Source organism: Ambystoma mexicanum, chromosome 11 (genome assembly GCF_040938575.1).
Source record: "Ambystoma mexicanum isolate Mex_15411 chromosome 11, UKY_AmexF1_1, whole genome shotgun sequence".
NCBI lineage: Eukaryota > Metazoa > Chordata > Amphibia > Caudata > Ambystomatidae > Ambystoma > Ambystoma mexicanum.
In genome coordinates this window covers 1,466,818,621-1,466,839,157 of record NC_090934.1, presented here as the reverse complement: position 1 = coordinate 1,466,839,157, position 20,537 = coordinate 1,466,818,621, and the positions used below count along the sequence as shown (strand labels likewise).

Below are 20,537 nucleotides of genomic sequence, written 5' to 3'. Positions count from 1 at the left end.
CCTTTACTTGTGTTAATCAGCTGGGAGGATCGTGACGTTTGACCCGCCATCTATTTTACTGTGTTAGTGTCCTTACTTTCTGCTGCAGCAGCTACTACAGTGGTGATTTGGCACATTATAAAAGCATATTAATATACCCTAACCTTCATATACCGTCCAGTCTTGACTAGGCCACTTGGCAGTGCCAGAAGGAACAGTCTGCGATTTGACCTTGGTTACATCGAAACATATAGATGCCCCAGCAAATGAGCCACGAAAACGTGCATTATTGCACTGGCACACTCTCGAGCTGCCCATGCATCCAATGTGTGATTTGGTACTAACTTACAAGCAGGGTGCCAAATGTTCACCCGGGACTAGCCATTGGCTAGTCATAATCGACTCATGGCGAGTAAGAAATTGTGTGCTCTGTGTATGTAAAGAATTGAGCTGGCCAGTGACTTTTTATTGCTGGCTCGTACCTTGTAACTGAATTTTTGCCCTGTCTGATCCTGCCTTGGAAACGCAGCTTAACTATGAGAAAGCTTAAGGACCAATCGCCCTCCTCCCAATATGAATCCCTGCTATCATAAAACATTCTTCCCTGCTTTATCCGTTCCTCCCCGGGGTTTGTGTCATCCATTTTCTGCTTTCCCATCACCTTATCCTCCTCTTGTTCCTTTCCCGTCCTCAAGCAGACTGAGGTCTTGAGACCCCCGGCGGGGGGCGCTGTTTGCCAGCCACTCCACGGGCCAGCATAGGCACTCTGAAAATGCAACAGTGGTGTGGTGATTTGACGTAATGTCCACCACTTGCCAAAATCAGCTCAACGGACCAAAACAAACTAACATACACACACGTTCATACATCATTCACACGAGCATCCATCACCATACACTCACTCCTAACACAAGCATACACGCATCCATACACATGTTTCAATAAAAAAAAAATGAACTGAAACGTACCTTCTGCATTGGCCTGCATGTGGGTGCTGAAACGCCCTGCTCCAGGCTGCTGTTTCCGTATGTGCCAGGCGGCGCAGGAGCTCCCCCTCGCACATACAGACATGCAGTGCCCCATCCAGCATTTCCAATGAGCTATAAAATGCTGGCGATGCAAAACTCCCCAGCCTTGCATGGCTCAGTGAGCATATACGGCTGGGGAACTGAACTGTCAAAGGGAAATGGGGTTTCCCTTTGACAGTTGAGCCAGCCCAGGAGCACTCCCTCAGCTGGTAAAAGCAGCTGAGGGGGGAGGGGGGGTTGTTAATTGTTTCACTGGGCTGGCTCCTTAGTTCCTCCATAATTGGTGAGGGGGCCACTGGGTGGGCGCCCCCTCGCCATGCCATTTTGGATGAGCAGCAAGGCTCGGACTGGCCTATAGGGGAATAGGGCAATGCTAGTACCAAAAATGCAAAATGCTAGTGTGGGCCAGTGAAAATGCGCCTCCTTTTTGGCCAATGTGGGCCAGTTTGAGTTACTTCACTATGCAATTAGTAATTTTGACCATTGTTGCTGAATAAATATTCTATAAATATCACAATTTACTTACATTTTAACACAAAGCACCCTCTTGGGTACTATTCAAACAGTCTGTGACAACCCGACCATGTGAGCCGACCCTGCCTCTTTCTTCCAATCTAAAAAAAAAGGTTTTTAAAAAATGTTTTTACATTTCTTGCTGGGCTCTCACGGGCCCCCCAGGGATGCTGCCGTGGCCCCCTGCGGATGCGTGCCCCACAGTTTGAATACCGCAGTTCCAGACCTTTCCGCAGCTTTCGATACCATCGATCACATGATTCTATTAGACAGACTATAAACAGTAGGAATCAAAAGCATATTGTGAATCGTGATATCGTGAATCTCTTCCTTGATCTCTAACCGGTCGCAAATCATGCACCTCGACCAATTCACGTCCAATTTTCAAAGGTGTTCCCCAAGGAGTATCAACATCACAGCTAATCTTCAACTTCTACATACAACCCATCCCTGCAATCATCTGTTCAACCGTATCTGCTACAACTACGCAGACGATACCCAGAGCATCCTCAAAATCCCAAATACCGAAGGATCCGGTAGCCCTGACCTGTCATAGTGCCTCACCGATATTGATCATTGGATGACGACCAACCATGTCATCCTCAACCCTGGGAAAACTGAAATCCTACTCTGCGGGAAAACATCTCTCATCCCCCAACCAATCCCTTGGCCCGAATCCTTAGGACAAGCACCAGCACCTTCAAACGTGGTTAAAAACCTTGGATGCGAATTTGATGCAGATCTATCCCTCACCAAACACGCCACCAGCGTATCCAAAACCTGTTTCTTTCACCTACGGATTCTCAGGCGGATTTTCCCCTACCTGACCTACCCCACTGCTTCTCGGCTATCAACTCCATCATCCTCACCCGCCTGGAGTATGCAAACTGCCTCTACCTAGGAGCCGCCGCATCCCAACCACAGAAACTCCAAAGAATCCAAAATGCGGCAGCACGCCTGCTCATAAATCTCTCCGCCAGCGAACACATCAGCCCTACACTGAGAGTCCTCCACTGGCTCCCTATTGCTCGACGCACCACCTTCAAAGCCATGTGTATCACTCGTCGTGCAATCCACAACACCGGCCCTGAATTCCTGCGAGACAAAATTGTCCCTTAACCTTTCAGGAACCTCAGATCTCGCAATGCATTTCGCCTAGTGATCTCACTGCATAGCTCCATAAGATTTGCCGGCTTCTCCTTCTCCGTCCAAGCACCAATCATCTGGAATTCCATCCCCCACACATTCGCAACATCGAAAAACCACCTTAAATTCAGGAAGGCCCTTAAAACCTTGCTCTTCCCAATACTCGCCTGAGCCACTGCACCCCGTGAACTCTTTATTAATAATCTCATCCGCTTTCGATCTTAACTCGGGGGCCGGCAGCTCTCGCAGCGATTTCACCTGACACACCACCAAGACTGCCCGCCGTCTAGAACTGCAGGTAAGCCAGCAGCTTTCGTTGTGGCTCTCCTGATCTACCAACATCCCACCCACAATAACATTCCAACCCTACAGCACCTGAGCTAAGCCAGCAGACTTTGCTGTGGCTGCACTCGCTTCACACTCGCCGTGAAACTCTGACCACCAGTCCACATGGGACAATTTTGAGAGAAGTGCCCTGGCCAGAAGTCTCATATCTTTAACTGTTCACTCCCTCTGTTAACCCGCAACACTCACCCTGAGAAGCTCCCACCACTAGCAACCCCCTCCTCAACCCGATTCCCCCAAGCTAGGTCCAACAAGCCCTTGATGACTGCTACATCACGGGTACTGAGTGACCAAGATTGACTCGCCACCAATGAAGTGATACCAAATGCTCAAAGATTGAAATTACCAGACCCTTCTGGTTTCAAAAGCTGTTCGTTTCCAAATACATTGATGCCGCTGCTTGTGAGATACTGCACTTCCACGGGTAAAGAAATGTGCCTATAGGGGCGTGGCAGGTAAGAAGGGTGCACAGAAAGTTCTTCCCCTGCCTACTGGATTATCACGGAAGGTGTGATGCTGAAGGCAGAGGATTGGAGAGTGTGGGCGATGCTGGTGCCTGTGGGCATCGCACCCTTTGAGCCAGGCACCTCTGCAGCTGCCACACACATCTACCACCAACCCCTCCTGGTATACATTTAGTTTTTGCCAGGCTAATGAGGTGTGGCAGCAGTACCACAGCGGCAAGCATGGCACGTGCTAAGCTCGTCATCCAGTCGGCAGGCAGATGGCAGTGAGCCATCGTGCAGCCCACTGGTGAGCTGACCGTGCCAGGGCGTTTTCTGAAAGAACATCATTCTTTAATGCCAGTTGCGGCATTGCCCCCTGATTAAATCATTGCGTGGATGCAGGTTGCTTACCTGGTGGGCAAACGTAGGGTTCCGGGGATTCCTAGAAATTCCAGCACCAATGCTTAGAACCTGTGCAATCGAGGAAGACTCCTGAAAACACTAAGATTCTGAGAAAATCGACGAGGCCACCAGGCCCAACATTAAGCCTTCAGTTGGCAGGGGTGCCCTCTTCTGGTTTCACCCCCTGCTCACGTGGCAATTGCCTCTTTCTCCGGGAGGCAATCTATGGAATGCCACTGGCAAAGCTTTACCACTTATTAAAAGATGTCTATTGTTTCGGTCCAACATTTTTGGGAACTTTGAACATCAGCATTAGATATTTGGCTGATGTCATGAATGGGGTGTGAAAATAAGTTGCTAAATGCCCGACCGTGCCATCATTGACAGACCCACTTACCCGGGCGTGGTGCACGGGGTAATGCCTACAACACACCTTCGTAAAGTTCTACCCGCACATTGTTTCACGTGGGCGGTATAGGGAGTGTCCCCAGAGCTGGAACAGCCCCAGATTCATATCCAAAGACCAATACTAGGAGTAGCAGCATAATGGCCCGCCCCACTCCTCAAAAGCTTTGACCTATCCCATCATTCAGCACACCGGGAACCGAGACTTGGCGCCTTTAAACCAATTCGATCAGGGAAGTAATGCTTGTGTTATCATTAATTCCAGACTGCATTTTACGAGTGATAACCTTTCTATCAAAAATGTTTCAGATGGTGTAGAAAGGGATGTGACGTGGCCTTCTTACGTCCAATAAGGAAGCACAGGGCGCAAAGAGGCCATTACCATCTCTTAAAGTACCAGGGTAAAAAGCTTTCCAGAAACGTTTGACGGGCCCTTGTTTAAGGCAAGGCTACAGTCTCGTGGTTGGTGATAGCAGAGAAGGCATGGTTCTAGACTTGATGAGAATAACAGCCGCCAAAACACAGGTAGTCTTCAGAGCGGTGGGGTCTGGTGATGTAGCTTGATAACTAATGCAGAGGGTCATTTTGCATTAATGGATAAAAAAGAGAAGGGGGGTGAATATTTAGACCAGGCGCTCCAGCAAAAAGGAAACCACTTGCTCTAAAGGTGGGCGAGCTTGAAGAGAAGCTTGTTTTCAAATACCCCGAGCAACCAGGAGAATACAAACCAGCAGTCAGTCGGCAGTATATATGATGCGCTGCACGTTGACACTGATAGTGTGATGGGGGACCCGCGTTTAAGGGTAGTGTTGGTTAGAGTGATGTATATATATAGTTTTAATGAGCCTTGCGAATTGGTTTAGATTTGCATGCTGTGCTGTGCATATTCCATCATCTGCACTATTACAAGTTATTTACCTCAACAATGGAAGAAGGCTTCGATGTTCGATGTAGGCCTTCATGCCACCCCAGGCCGCCTTCTATGCGTGCAGGCAAAATGCCTTTCAGATGATCGCAGAGATGGACAATAGCAAAGTATCAAGAGCCCGACTCGGATATCTGCTTTGATTCTGGATCGACTCGATGCCTATTGTTTTCCAACCATAACATTACGGGCCTGATTCCCAGAACGTTTTCCTATGGGATTGCGCCATTATAAAACACTTGGGTGAATCAGCTCCTTGGTGTTTAGGATCAGGTCATTTGAGAATGCCTTACAATCGTGTTTTTAGTTGCGTGGGCTTTGGCTTTCATACGGATCTCAATGGAGAAAAAAACCCAACATTGCCTTCCTAGGGACCACAAGGGCCTGTTCCACAGCAGAAGGTTTCAACCAAAAACTCTCCAGAGTAGAAACCATCTGAGCTGGGTCTCGCACGCAAAGGAGGCAGTAAAGTCCACCTCTTCTATGCAGGCCCTTCTGATGTAGAGGTCGCGTCTCATGAGGACGAGTCAATTCAAACACCAACAACCAGAGAGCTTCCGCTGGTGGTCAAAGTAAAGGTAACCAATAATGCCCCAGCCCGGCCTTTACCAAAGGGTCAGCTTTTGAACTGTCCCATGGCCCCAAAAACGATTGGGGAAATAGTGTCCAGTAGACAATGGTGTCGCCAAAAAGCCCTCAGAAAAACATGGCTTTGAGACACATAAAAAAGTGGACCCTCCCCCCACCCCAGCCCCGCAGGTCCCTCACTGAAACCATGCCTAAAGGCTTCTCCCAGGTGGCCAGGCAGGGAAAACCCTGGGGGTGTTGTACGAATTAAATCTACACTTAAATAAAGAAGTGGATGAATCTAACTTTGATGTAGTAAACTTCATAACCCAGAATTCTGTAGAGACTGAGACCAGGAAAAGGGCTGAAGAGGCACGGTGATGTAGTAGTCAGGCAATTAGGCCTAACAGCCAATGCAGTAGTCGGGCAATTGAAACTAATGGGTCACACCTGAAGGCAATTGCCAAACCTGTGGGGCATAAAAGACCCCAGCAGAAAAGGAGAGGAGGAAGCAGCTGGAGCAGGAGGTGCAAGGCTGGCGGTAGTACTAGTAGAAGAGGAGTAGCACGAGGCTGGCAATTCACGAGGAAGTGGGAGCACAGAGGGGACGCTGGAACGTGGAGACAGCAGATTTCACCTGAAAGTTCTGAGAGGGTCCTGTGTTCTCAAAACCTATCTTGCTGTGGCTGCACAGAGGAAGACTTGCTGAGGGGAACGGTTTCCCATGTTCGCTGAGTTGCTTTGATTGCATATCCATGACCGAGCTGAAGCCCGAGGCCCATAGCAGAAGGCACGCCGAGGGACTGAGGAGTGAAGGAGATTCCCAAGCAACTTGGCCAGAAAGTAGACACCCGTTCTGCAGAAGGCTGTGGGTCCCAAGTGTGCCCAAAGCAGTAGTAGAAGTCATGCAGTGTTTTTTGGAGCCGGTGAGTGAAGCTTACATTTCATGTTCACTCAGTAAGTGTTGCCGGTAACTGTATTCAGCTCTAAAGTAACTTGCGTATACTTGGAAGCAAGTAAAAGTTTTTCGTTGTTCTAAAATCCTTCCTGACAATGGAAATGTAGCACACGCACTAATAGTAAAAGCCGCAGTGTTCGCGTAAGCACATTATCGCCATTGTTGAACATTTCTTTGTTACCGGAGTGGTTGCGTGTCCTTAATTGAAAATGGGACGCCTGTGAAAACGATTCCGAAAGCTTAACGTTGACTTTTCACCAGGGTTACTTACAAGTGAAGACAACATCGGAGGCAAGTTGCGTGTGGCCAATTGTGTTTCCCAAGAGAAGTCCGAAATCATCTCTGTGTGATTGTCTGGAATGCAATTACTTGTAGTCCTTTTAAGGTTACAGATCTACCTTTAAAGAGTGGTCTCATGTGCATAAATACTTTTTCCCTTTGAAGTCTGAACCTTGTAACAACCTGAACAATCATTTTTTATTACCAGAAGTTATTATACAGACGAGAAGAACAAGCATTACCCAAGCCAAGAGGCAAACCCTTTCCGTAGTGGAACAAAGCTTGTTTAAACCCATCCACCTAATGCAGAGGTCTTCAAACTGTGTGGCGTGCCCCTCCCGGGGGGGGGGGGGGAGGACTGCATCCCAGGGTGGGCGCCAGAGCTCAGCATGAAATGTTAAAAAAAACTTTTTTTTTTTTTTTTAGATTGGAGGAAATGCAAAGGGGCAGCTTACATGGTCAGACTGGACCATAAAACCGTCTTAGGTACCAATGAAAAAATGGCCAGCAGTTGCAAATGGATATTCAGTCCTTTAGTCACAGACTGTTTGAATAGTACCCAAGGGGTTGCTTTTTGTTCAAATGTAAACAAAATGTGATATTTAAAGAATATTTATTCAGCAACAATGGTCAAAACTACTAGTTGCATAGTGAAGTAACTCCTCAAACTGGCCCACATTGGCCAAAAAAGGGGCCCATTTTGACTGACCTACAATAGCATTTTGCAATTTTGGTACGGTCATCGCCCTATAAGCCAGTCCAAGCCTGCCGGCTCATCCATAATGGGTGAGGGGGGTCCACCCATCCACCCACTGGCCCCCTCACCCATTATGGAGGAGCCGAGGAGCCAGCCCAGTGAAACACTGAGCACTCCCTCAGCTGCCTTTTTCCAGCTGAGGGAGTGCTCCTGGGCTGGTTGGACTGTCAAAGGGAAACACTGTTTGCCTTTGACAGTTCAGTTCCCCAGCCGCACATGATCACTGAGCCATGTAACGCTGGGGCTGTTTTGCTTCGCCAGCCTTGCATACCTCATTGGAAATGCTGGCTGGGGCCCTGCATGTATGTATGTGCGGGGGGGTGCTCCTGCGCCTCCTCGCACATACAGGCAGAGAAACCTGGAGCGGGGCATTTTAGCAACCACGCGCAGGCCCCTGCAGAAGGTACGTTTATGGCGATTTATTTTTTATTTAAATGTGTATGGATGTGTGTATGCTTGTGTAATGGGACTGTGGTGGGAGCAGGATGTGCGGCAGCACTGTGATAGTGGTGGGAGTAGGGTGGGGAGAGCCCAGGGTCTGTACTGGGAGTAGGGTGCAGTGATGGCAAGCAGACGATCATAGCCATTTCTACATACTGTCCATCTGGCACTTTTGGGGGGCCCGGCCTGCCCAAACTTTGCTGAGGGGGGGCCCAGGCCAAAAAAGTCTGAAGACCACTGACCCTAATGTATTAAGTTGTTAATGGTCCAGTAGCCCCTGATACAAGCGTGGCATTGTTACCTAAAGCTGAAAGAGTGACACTGCAGCTTCTGGGTAGTTGCTCTAGCAGAGGAGTTGTGAGTAAAGCAGGAGAAGGGAGGTTGGTACTTGTCAAGAATATGAAGGAAACAACCGCTAGTGCTGAAGACTGCTGAAGGTGAGAGGAAGTCATTCTTGGGCCAGAGGCAGGTTATACTTGCGGCAGTGAGACACATGAAAGCGGCAAAGTGGCTGCCCCGTTCAGAATGTAATTGGAAGGAAGAGTGCCTTACCTACCTGTCGAGGTCCAAGAGTTTTCAATACATGCCTAAATATTCTTACATATAAGACTGAAGCAGGAAGTACTGGTGGATGTTACATTGAAGTCGCTTGGAAAAAGAGCACAATGTGGGACAAAAGTGACTGTGCTCACAGTAACACAAGTGGAAGGGTGGTTGTTACGAGGGAAGCAGCAACCCCACGAGATGCATCCTGACAATTCTACTGAATGCACTGCTGAGGTCCTAGTTAAGTATAAAGTTGTAGAACAAAACGTTGTGGATCTATTCTTTGAACTGTAGCAAATAACTTGGAAGGAAGACGTCCAGGACTACCATTGGTGCTATTTTCTTGACTGGAATTGGAATAGGATCTTTTCAACCAAAGCTGGAGAATGTTAGCAGTGGATTTTTGTTTGACGAACCTTTGCTTTGACTTGCAACTTACAAGAACTAGTTTAAGACATTCCTTTTGATTTGAACATTTTGAAGAACTGATCAGAAAAGGTTCAAGACTTTTTCTTTTTATTTGAACGTTTTGAGGTTGATTCTGAAACCCTGCAGAGGGGATTTACCCAGCACAGGTGAAGGCCATCTAAATACTGTTTAATTATTGTTTATTGCCTTATGTTTTATGATTATCTGTGAATGTTCTGTTGTTTAGTGTGAGGGCCAGTTTGCCTATGTTAGGAGTTGTTCCCATAGTCTTTAGACTAGGTAGGGAATCCCCTGATGGAGTAGGGAAAGCAAGACTTTATTATCAAACTGTTATTTTAATAACATGTCTGCTCTTGAGAAAACTACAAGCAGTGTCCGCCACGCATTACTGACTCCTCAAACACCCACCACAGCCTTGTTGGCACCGAAGCCCTGGCCTCTGCATTGAATGAATCGATGCAGAGACTTCACCGTCCTGCACCAAGGCTGTGCACCATATACACACTGCTATTGGCAGTGCCAAGGCACAACCTCGCACTACTTTGTTGTCAATGCCAAAGTCCAGGAAAGGCATCTTTTGTCACAGTGATCAAGTCTACACGTGAGCCAGTAGCATTTTACGTGGCTGCACCCCAATTTCTCTCCAGCAACCTTTAACGTAAGGGTTTTGAGGAATCAGGCTTTTTATGGAACCACAGCTCAGATGAAGAGTATGAAGTGGAGCAACCTAGTGCGCGGCAGGCGAGCTACCCGACATCCACATCAGAAATGATCAATCTTATGACCGGAAAGAAGGCAAGGGGCAAGCGAAAGAAAGACCCAACCATGAAGGCTACACCAGACCGCTCCTAAAGTAGCAAGAACAGACTTTCTGACCACAAACATTGGGGGCGGGGGAAATTCTATCCTGATGATGTAGCAGTTGATGAGGACCTACTGCCCGACCGCCTTAATCCTGACAATGAAATCCTCAGAGCAAACTGAGGCACCAGTGCACCCATATTGCACTTTTACAGAAGGCAGACGACTGAATTGGAATTAAGACACTGGATGTAACACAGTTAGGAGACCTCATTCAAGATACTCTGGATGAGCCCAAGCAAATTGCCAAATGCACCCCGTTACTGGAATAAGTGACAATACCAATGCCTCTTAATTTACCAGTGACCAGCCACGGTGCAGTCAGTCAACAATGGAGAAACGAGCAGATGATCACCTGGTCAGGGGCAACTGCAGCCAGTCCCCCTTGTCATCACTAGAGCCAGAAGGTGCTGCTTACCAGCATCCAGCTCTGATGCACCCAACTACAGAGCGAGTAAAACCTAACCTCCACGTGTCAGGTCTCCAGTGCTGCAGCAGAAGGGGCGACGTGCATCGCCTTCTAAAGGAAATGCCCGAAAGCGTCCAGCAAAGGTGCAAGCCATTGTGCAGGACGGTCAGCTGCCAGAAAGTGCAGCCCTTGATGCTGCAGAGTCGTCAGGCCGTCAAGCAGCCACTCTGCCTGGCTCACTGACGTGGTGCAAGGCCACAATCATGGGCCTAAGCGATGGGTATTGTATTTACTCTTGGGGTATTTATCGAGATCAGACCTGCCTTCCAGAAGCAGCCGAGAACTTCACAGTTCATAAGAGAAAGTACCCGGTGAGGGAAGCCAAGCTACCAAGGAGCGGGGCGCTAACAGCAGACTATTGAGAAGGACGTTGACGACGACTTACACAAAGCAACAAATGAAAACAATCATTTTTAAAACCCTGACACTTTTGGCAAGTCATACATTCCAACAACCAAATCGGGGGTTCAATTCACCCAAACATCACCATCACTGGGACAGCGGTCCTGCGCTCAGTGCCACCAAGAAGTGTACCCGCAGCAAAATAGACAAAGAGGATCGGGTGGAGGTGCACCGCCATGGGTAGAAAAGCACCAAAAACATGACTTCCTCCGCGGATCCATCCTCTTATCGCTTTCATCCACTTACGGAAGGGTGTGACCTATCCGACAGCTGGGTGTTGGACACAGTGCACAAGCGTAATGTGTAGAGTTGTACACAATGCTGCCAAGGAAGGTTTAAAGACCGGATAGTGAGCAATAAGGACTACTTTTTATTGGTATCCATGTTTTCACATGAACAATCAAAGCTTGCGATAGAGAACTGTGGTACATCGGAATTGGGAGACTGGACAACTCAGTGTGGTGTGCAAAGTCATTGTGCCAAGGGAACAAAATGTATTTATTTGTTGTCTTTAATAACGCGCATAATACCATACCAGAGTTTGCTTTCCAAGCGTGGATCCGAGATTCAAACCTCCCTTGCTCTGCGTGGTCTTGCTTGCAAGACCAGCACGTTGTCCCTGTGCGTGCAAAAGGGTGCGCATCAGAATGCCGTACAGCATAAATTCTGTCCATTGTCTAGAAACGTCAGGTAACCTGATCCTGGTCCCCCTATCACGAAAAAGGAAAACCTCTTACATGAGCACAAAAGATTTCCACCTAGCGGCACTTTCTGCATACACCACTTCCCAACTCAGTGTCGTGGTGGAAGATCCCTGTTATAAAGGCCTTCATGGAGGGAGTAAAGAGAATACACCCCCCGATAGCTGACCCAGCTCCCGGATGGGACCTTAATGTGGTACTTACCAGACTCATGGGCTCACCATTCGAACCCATGCACAAAGCATCTCTTAAACACCTCACTATTAAGACTGCTTTTTTAATAGCTATCACCTCCATCAGGAGAGTAAGTGAACTTCAGGCTCTTTCTGTTCTAGACCCCTTCGTTACAGTTCACAGAGATAAGGTGGTTCTACGCACGTACCCAAGGTTTGCTCCGAAATTCATCTCAAAATTCCACGTAAACAAGTCTATAGAACTACCAGCGTTCTTTCAAAATCCTTCCAACTTGGGAGAAAGGACTCTGCACACACTAGATGTCCGCAGAGCGGTCATGTTCTACATGGAATGAACCAGACCACTGAGGAAGACTAATCAGTTCTTCGTCTCGGTGGCAGCAGGAAGAGAAGGGGATGCAGTTTCAAAGTCCACTATTTCTAGATGGATTGTTCAATGCATCACTCTCTGCTATACTCTTGCTAAGAGAGAACTGCCCTTTAGGCCAAGAGCACATTCTACTCGAGGCACGGGGGCGTCCATAGCATTCTTTGCAAATGTTCCCCTTGAGTCCATCTGCAAAGCGGCTACCTGGAGTTCTGTGCACACCTTTACAAAACACTACGGTCTAGATGCACACTCTAGATCTGACTCCCAGGTGGGACAGGCAGTATTAAGACATCTTTTCTCTATTGTTCCTTCTCATAACCCACCGCCAACTCCGGGTACTGCTCGCTAGTCTATGCACAGCATGTGATTCTAAGCAGATTAACAAACATCAGAAGACAATGCATTACTTACCGTAAAGGCATTTCTGATGGTTGTATCTGCTTAGATTCACATGCGCCCACCCTTCCTCCCCGCTCGGATGGAAGGAACATAGACATCCTTTTCTATATTTCTCTCTTTTCTGTACTCACTCACGTCTAGAAGGCTCCCTCGGGGCAGAAAAATACAAACAGAGGGACCTCGACGCGTGAGGGATTGTGGGTACAACGCACGTCACTATAGGGATAGTGTTACAGACACGCCTTGTCGACGTCCCCTTTTCGACTACGAAAAACAAAATGCAATACTCCGCAGTGACCACTGGATGTCGGACCTATGCCGTGAGCCGAGCCCGTCGGGGCCGGGGACAGACGACGAAGCGCGTGTGCGCTCTCTAGGGGGGTTTTCGACTTCCGTAGCGGAGGTCGTGGTATCACGTTCCTCGTCACTGTCGGAGGTAGCGACGGTGGGTGGAGCGTCGGCCTTCGACATAGCGTAGGCCGCCCACCTCTTGACCCTACGGTCTTTTAGAGTTTTCGGCTTAAGAAGCCGACAAGCCGTGCAACCTTCCTCTTTGTGATCGAGGGGCAAGCAGCGGTTACACCGCGAATGCTTGTCCTTCCAAGTAAACTTGCCCTTGCAAAGCGGGCAAAACCTAAAGGGTGTCCTCTCCATAGCCGAGGCAATAAATCGTGATAACCACCCCAAGGGAAAGGAAGGGGAAAAGGAAAGGCATTCTCAGAAAAGAACTAGAGATGTCCCACAACCTCCACTCTCCCTACTGTATTTGGCCTGCGAGGCCAGGCCACGTGTTCGGCAACGCCGAAGGATCTCCTCCGCTCGTCCCCTCCGTCGAAGATCTTGCTTGGCGGAGACAGCTTCACAACAGCGTCGAGGGGGGATCGATATGTTCTATATTAATATAGGAAAACGACCAAAGGTCGAGGAGATGAAATCTGCAATATGTCTCGAGGAGCTCCGCGTAAAGGCGACCAGTAGCTGGGCGGAAAAAAACAATCTGAGGGACCTCGACGCGTGAGGGATTGTGGGTACAACGCACGTCACTATAGGGATAGTGTTACAGACACGCCTTGTCGACGTCCCCTTTTCGACTACGAAAAAAAAATGCAATACTCCGCAGTGACCACTGGATGTCGGACCTATGCACAGCATGTGAATCTAAGCAGATACAACCATCAGAAATGCTTTTACGGTAAGTAATGCATTGTCTTATTCACTCTTCTCAGGGATTCCCGCCAGATCTACAGAAGAATAGCGAATATCTCTAGGCCCCCAAGCTCCACATATAGTTCAAATCTGGAATGCCAAACTATTCCCGTCAATGTCTCTATATGACTGAGCCTCTTTTGCCTTGGTTCGGAGCTCTTTGGGCTCTCGCATTTACATCCCCTACTGGGGTCGGTTGGTTGATGGCTTCTTGTGGGCCCGGGTGATTCTCATCCCACCTGGGTGCACTATCTTTCACAAACTTGGTGTATTTGCTCTTTCATCCCCTCTTGGGCTTCCACCTCCTCTAAGGCTATTTGATTTCTCAGCCCCTCTTGATCTCTTCAGACTCTCCTCTCACCTGCTGGGATTCACACCCCCTACTGGGGTCAATCAGTCAGTTGGTTGGCAGCCTGTTCTGAACCCGACTGATTCTCACCCTGTGAGGAATTTGACCATCCCCACAGGGAGAGTGCACTCGCCTGGGCATTTTGATTTTTGTTTATTTAAAAAGAATGAATGATGGGAGATCAACCTCCAGAAAATATGTGGGGCCATTCCCGCACATATTTTCTACGCTCACCGCACAGCAGAAAAATAGTCATGTACTCTAGAAGGACACAGTTTACCAGCGCCGCCCTCCCCTGTCATGTGTAGCTGACACCTGACAGCTGTGGGTACATCAAAAGCCTCTGGCCGTGGGCAGCCTGATTAGCATTTCAAGGCCCCATGGATATGCCTTAACATTGTTGCACCTTGCTGGTGGTGGCGAATACTGCAAAATGTTAATTAGCAGGCCTCAGGGAGGCCTGGGTGCAGGAAGTGACAATGGAGACCAGAGACCAGCACCTCTTTGGAATGCAGTGTGTCAACTTCATACTAACACCCCTCCTTGGTATAAAAGGGCAGTGAATGTCCTGTCTGGAACCACTCCTTTCAGTGCAGGGAAGTATGTGACTTGTAGGAGACGAAAGTCTGCCTGCAACCCCCTACTTCAAAGGAGGCCCATTTTGTGACCAAGCGCTGCATAGGGCTCAGTTAATTAGGGAGACACTTTGATGTACAGCTGACAGGAAGATAGGCGGGACTTAGACAGACCCCTGTCTGTTGCCAATCGCTCTGATTCTGACCTGAAGCATCACTGAAGATTGTTGGTGGGGACCCCGGATTGGTCCATGAAGGTGGGCTTAGCCTACACTAATCGCTGGTGCCCATTTGGCTTTAAAAGGGGGTTGAACCCCTCACTGAGCAGATCATCTGAAGACTTTGCAAGGAGTAAGGACGACGACTCATTTGGACTTGAGCTGAAAGTACAGTCTACCTTACATCTTCTGCCAGTGAAGGAAGGCCAAGGAGTTCCAAGAGGGAAGAAAGATCGCTCCCCTAAACATCTCCCAGGGAACGGAGGGAGATACCGGACTCAGAGGACCCGTCCAGCAGCTCCAGAACTGATACCCAGCCGGCACACAGCGTGCCTTCATAAATTCGGACAGCAAGCTTCCTAGGTGGGACGTGCTAGAGAGTCTTTGGACAAAGGACAAGACCATTGACTGCAATCACTCTCCTGAGCATTGGGCCGTCTGCCTTGAAAGGACACGAGCCCTGCGAAGAAGCTAGGTGTGCCACTCGAGCATCATCCAGCATCCATATTTTTAAGGACAGTTTTGAGACGGTCGAATCCTCGAACCGCATCCGGGTGCACCGCTGACTGTTGTCATGCCGCGGTCACCAGAGCCGTCCAAGATGCCTCGACCAGCATTCCAGATCCGCCAACCAGCACAGAGACAATTCTTGGCCCCCGAGCCGCTGAGATGGACAGCCTGCAGACATTCGTCCAGCTTCGCTTGCTGAACTGCCTGCTGCCCGGTACCCGTGGCTGTCTCCTGCCACTATCTGCCTCACAGGCTGCGAAGCTCCCTGGAACCGCCTCGACGCTGTCGAGCACCAAGAACATTTTCAGCACCAGGTACATTTTGGTTCTGCCCCCCCAGATCCTTCTCCGAAAGCACCTAGAGACAGTTACGACCCTTTGCCCCTTTGGTGTTGAAACCAATTAATCTTGAACTATAAGACTGACAACTACTCTCGTGTCAGTATCCAGAGTGCAGCCCTTTCCTTTGTGAAACTGTCTGCCCTCTTTGTTCCTTTACAGTGTGGGTTGTAATTGTAGTGTGCTAGAACTGTCTGTTGTAGTAATAATAAAGTAGATATTTTTATACGACCTTGACAGACAGTCCCTTTTATCATTGGGTAATAATTGCATTTTCGCTGTGTTGCAACTAACCAACAATCCACAACCTTGTGGAGATAAGCCTGCCATTCCATCCACGTTACCAAAATTGGACAAGGTGGTCTCATAATTTACTTGTATTCCAATCTGTTTGGATCCCTTCTGGTGTACTAGAGGTGTGGGGATGATTGATGGTTTAGAAACCTCAGCCCTTTTTGGTCCTCTGTGTCGTGGGCTTCAGCATTTCCCGCCAGTTCAGCAAGGGATTTTGGTGTCAGTTCCAGCAGGCGCTGGTGAACCACCCCCCGTGTGATTGCATCTCTTCACTTGGTGGCAGGCCCAAGGTTTTCCAGCTCCCTTGGGAGAGACGAATTTCCTAAATTTGACACAAAAGAAGGAAGATGTTTGGAAGGGTGACGCACCTTTATCTTTTGAGCCGATTCATGATGTGCAGCAATTTACTCGATTGAGAATGCTATTGGGGGCCCCAGCTGGGGAGCCTAGAATGGGTTCTTTCCTGAGACGATGATTCCTGAAGGTGTTTCATATAGTTAAGTTTATCTCTTCCATCAATAGGCGTGGGAGAGGAGGAGCTGACAAATATGAAGCAGTCTTGGATGACCGGCCTAGGGTTGGAGCTGTGGGGTGAAGTGTGGACAGAGATTCCAGGTGCTGGAATGGATGGCCGAGGGGGCCGACCTTGTGGGATTTATTCCTCAGAAAATAGTCCACTTGCTAGGAAATGAGTCCTGGAGCTGATCCGCCAAGTGTTGGGACTGTGGCCACAATGGGGCCACCCTGGATCACAGGTTGTGGCACTGCCCCGGAGTGAAGGGTTTCTGGCAGGAAACAGCAGACAGGCAAGATGTGTTGTTGTGAGCACAGGTTTAGATGCTCACCAGAGATGCTGGCCATCCTAGTATTGGGGTTTTGTGCAGCCAAAGATGCTGGACCTCCATTGAGGCAGTCTACTGGGGATTTGTTGCTATACAGATTGAAAACCGATTTTAAAGCTGTATAGGCCACAGAAAAAGCCTAATTTGGGTAAGTAATTGACGAGAAAGTGGCAGGATGAGATTCGGAGCAGTTTTCCAGAGATGGGCCTCTATAGGCCAACCCGATATCTGCCATCGTTCTTTTAGCCGGTGTCTTCTGGATTGTGTCCCGTGTGCTGTTTTACAGGTTCATCGTCTGTGTCCCCATGTCCAGCGTCTGGTTGATGTCTCCCTGTTCTGTGTTCTACACATGTCCAGGTATAGTCGGACAAGTTCGAGATATGGTTCCTTGTTCCCACTGGCCATTATATAAGACGTTCCCTTGAAAGCACCAAAATATTTTGTAAAACAAAAAAAAAGACCTAAATCCCAGGCAGGGACAGGGTAAGAGCCAAGAGAAGGTGGTGGGCGTGTAAAATAGGTGCAATGGATGCAACTTCAAAAAAGTGAGAGAACAGTAGAAACACGTCATGTGAGCATAAATAGTCAGGCTGCGCGTATCCCCTACGTTTTCACAGCAACTATAATCTTTAATCATTACTTCTTTCAGGCACAGGTTTAAGGTCATGGGTGTACTGCGGTCCACCTTATTTATCTTGCCCATTTACGCAATGGATACGTTTCCTTTTTTTAAAAAAAATATATTGCCTTACTCTGAAATTAATTTATAAAATTGAGGAATTGGAGCTAATTTCGATATCCATTATAATTGATTTGTTTACTTTTGGTGTATTTATTGGTACCGCTTCTTTTTTACCATGAGATCTTTTTCATGATGGAGGAACTGTACCGACCCCCCCTGCTCCTGACATAGTCCCAGTTTCAGGAATGCCCTGGGGCTGGGTCTTGGGAGGGTGCAGTGTCTTGTTTGCTCTTCGTTGGAGTGTGAGTAACACTGTCACATGGTCCCAGTTTCAGGAATGCCAAGGGCCTGGGCATTGTTTACTCTCCGATGGTGTATGAGTAACTCCTTAACGTGGTCCCAGTTTCAGGAATGCCCTCGACCTGGGTCTTGTTTGCTCTTCGATGGTCTGTGAGTAACACAGTTACATAGTGCCAGTTTCAGGAATGCCCTAGTTCAGGGTCTTGTTTGCTCTTTGATGGTCTGTGAGTAACACGGTTACATGGTCCCAGTTTCAGGAATGCCCTGGGCCTGCGTCTTGTTTGCTATCTGATGGTGCGTGAGTAACACGGTTACATTGTCCCAGTTTCAGGAATGCCCTGGGCCTGCGTCTTGTTTGCTCTCTGATGGTGTGTGAGTAATACTGTTACATGGTCCCAGTTTCAGGAATGCCCTGGGCCTGGGTCTTGTTTGCTCTTCGTTGGTGTGTGAGAAACACGGTTACATGGTTCCATTTTCAGGAATGCCCTGGGCCAGGGTCTTGGGAGGGCGCAGTGTCTTGCTTGCTCTTCGATGGTGTGTGAGTAACACTGTTACATTGTGGCCTTCCTCAAAGCATCTCATGCGTCATTTGTATTCATAGTCTTTGTAAAATGTTGTGCCCATCCACACCGGGGCAATCATACAAAATGAATGAAACGTATCTTTCTTTTTTTTCCGCTTGTCTCTTTTAGAATCGAGAAACAATTTTGCTTCCATGTTTGAGCCTGTTGTGTTGGGGTGGCAGTAAACAGCCAGGCCACTGATGCTCTGGCCAAGGAATCTTATAACGGGATACTGAATCAACTCTGTTGAATGTTAGCATGTAGCCTTACACGCGTGGCTAACGTGTTTGTGTTTTTTTGTTTGTTTTTTCAGCCTACATTCACACCCGCAGACAACATTCGAGGAATGCGCCACCATGGGCTAGTGGAGCGAGTGTCTCGAAGCCGCCTGCACACCTCCCATCACCGGCCTGTCGAGAAGCACACGCGACCAATATCCTTTCATCTATTTCTGCTGACTCAGCGTACTGAAAGATGCTTGATTGGGCATCACCAATTATTCACAATGGTTTATACGTGTTTTATAGCAATTGTATTTGGTGTGTACCAAGCCCTGAAGGGTACTATTCAGGAACTAAAGATATCCAGAGACTGTTGACACCTCTGCAGTAAACGCTAGTGCAGTTCAATGTGTTAACAATATAAATGTCTAGGGTTCTGTTTTTTCTTGTATAGCGTTTATACGTGGTGGTACTGTTTCCTGTTGGTCAAGTGGCCGCATCTATGGTCACTGCATTTTGGACACAGCGCCCATCATCAGGGCGGATTCTGTCCGGCTTGAATGTCGAAGACCTGTGATCCTTTTCTTCGTGCAAATGATAATGAAATCCATGTATCTAGAGACAGCGTGTAGCTATCGAAGATACTTGAGACTCTTCTAAGTAGAGAATGGTGTTACTTTATGTTGGGAATTAATCTTCCATGTGAACAGCCCTCTGGAACACATTGCTTTGGCTTGAGCCAACTAGCCTACAAGGGAGAACGGAAAAACGTGTTTTAAAGCCCTCATGCACGTTATTAACATATGTACGTAAGATTTAGCATTTACAGAGTAAAAGTTGCCCTTTGTTTCTTGTTGTTTTATTAAAATCTTCAGAGTGTGTGTGAGACTCGAACATAGTGTGACATGCCCTATTCAGCAACAGCCTTTACATACAGTATTTCCCCTGAAGAAGGTTCACAATTCAAGGAACTGAAACATGTTGGTGTGTATTGGTTCCTTTCAATAAATCTGTTTACGGCCAGACTGTTTGCAATGTTTTGTCTCAAACACACGTTGTGGTGATGGCGCTTCACATTTTCATGTGCCCAGTACTTTTCACTGGAATTAATTCCAGGTTGCGCTGGTGTAGAGTTGGTTTCGCTGGGTGATTCTTTGAGTTATACGTGTTGTAACCTATAGATCTGCTTACCCGCCAGATGATCTCTGCGTTGGTCTCTCTGGTTATATCCCAATTGGGACCGGCCCCATTCTGCGGGTAGGCATCGGCCATTTAATTATCACAACGGGGTAAACCGAGAATATGACTCCCATGTGGTTCAAGGCTACGCTAAGTGGAGTAGGCCGTTCATATTTAAATTTCAAACCAAGAAGACGACACTAAGAAGATCAAATAATGTCCAAGGCTTGTAAAACCAGAAGTTCACCAAGGCATCCTATTGGTTGCTCCCTTCCATAGACCCCCCTGTCCTTCTTGTGTTGCTATGTAGCGAAGTCTCTTGCAGTATTTGGAAGCGGTAGATCGTGCCAAAGAGTGGGAAAACGGCACAGCCTCTTCCCTCAACTTGACTCCTCTTGCCATCAGTGCCACACCAGACAATGGCACCCACTAAGATCCTGCGTAGGAGCTTAGAAACCCCTGGCAAGTCCTTTGTGCGCTTGACACGAATAGAATGTTTTCAAGAACGGAAGCACTTAAAAGGAGAATCTCCTTTAGTGAAACACAAAGGAGTCGCTGAAGTTCTAGGACTAGAGACTATAATAGAAGCTATGACGAAGGCGCGCAGCCAGTGGCGTACGCTTGCTGCCCACAGCTGGCGACAGGAGGACTTGTCGCCTGGAAACACAAGTTCCTAAGACGAAAAAAGGAATGTTTCT

The 20,537-nt window shown here is 48.1% G+C and overlaps 1 protein-coding gene across 4 annotated transcripts in view; it reads left to right on the top strand.

Moving 5' to 3' along the window:
* CRTC3 (CREB regulated transcription coactivator 3) overlaps positions 1-20,537 on the top strand; it is a 537,535-nt gene that overhangs the window by 249,966 nt on the left and 267,032 nt on the right. For all 4 annotated transcript variants that reach the window (XM_069625144.1, XM_069625143.1, XM_069625142.1 and 1 more), the window contains exon 3: positions 18,753-18,872. In XM_069625144.1, coding sequence (XP_069481245.1) covers positions 18,753-18,872 — 120 coding nt within the window. The remainder of the gene's footprint in view (positions 1-18,752; positions 18,873-20,537) is intronic.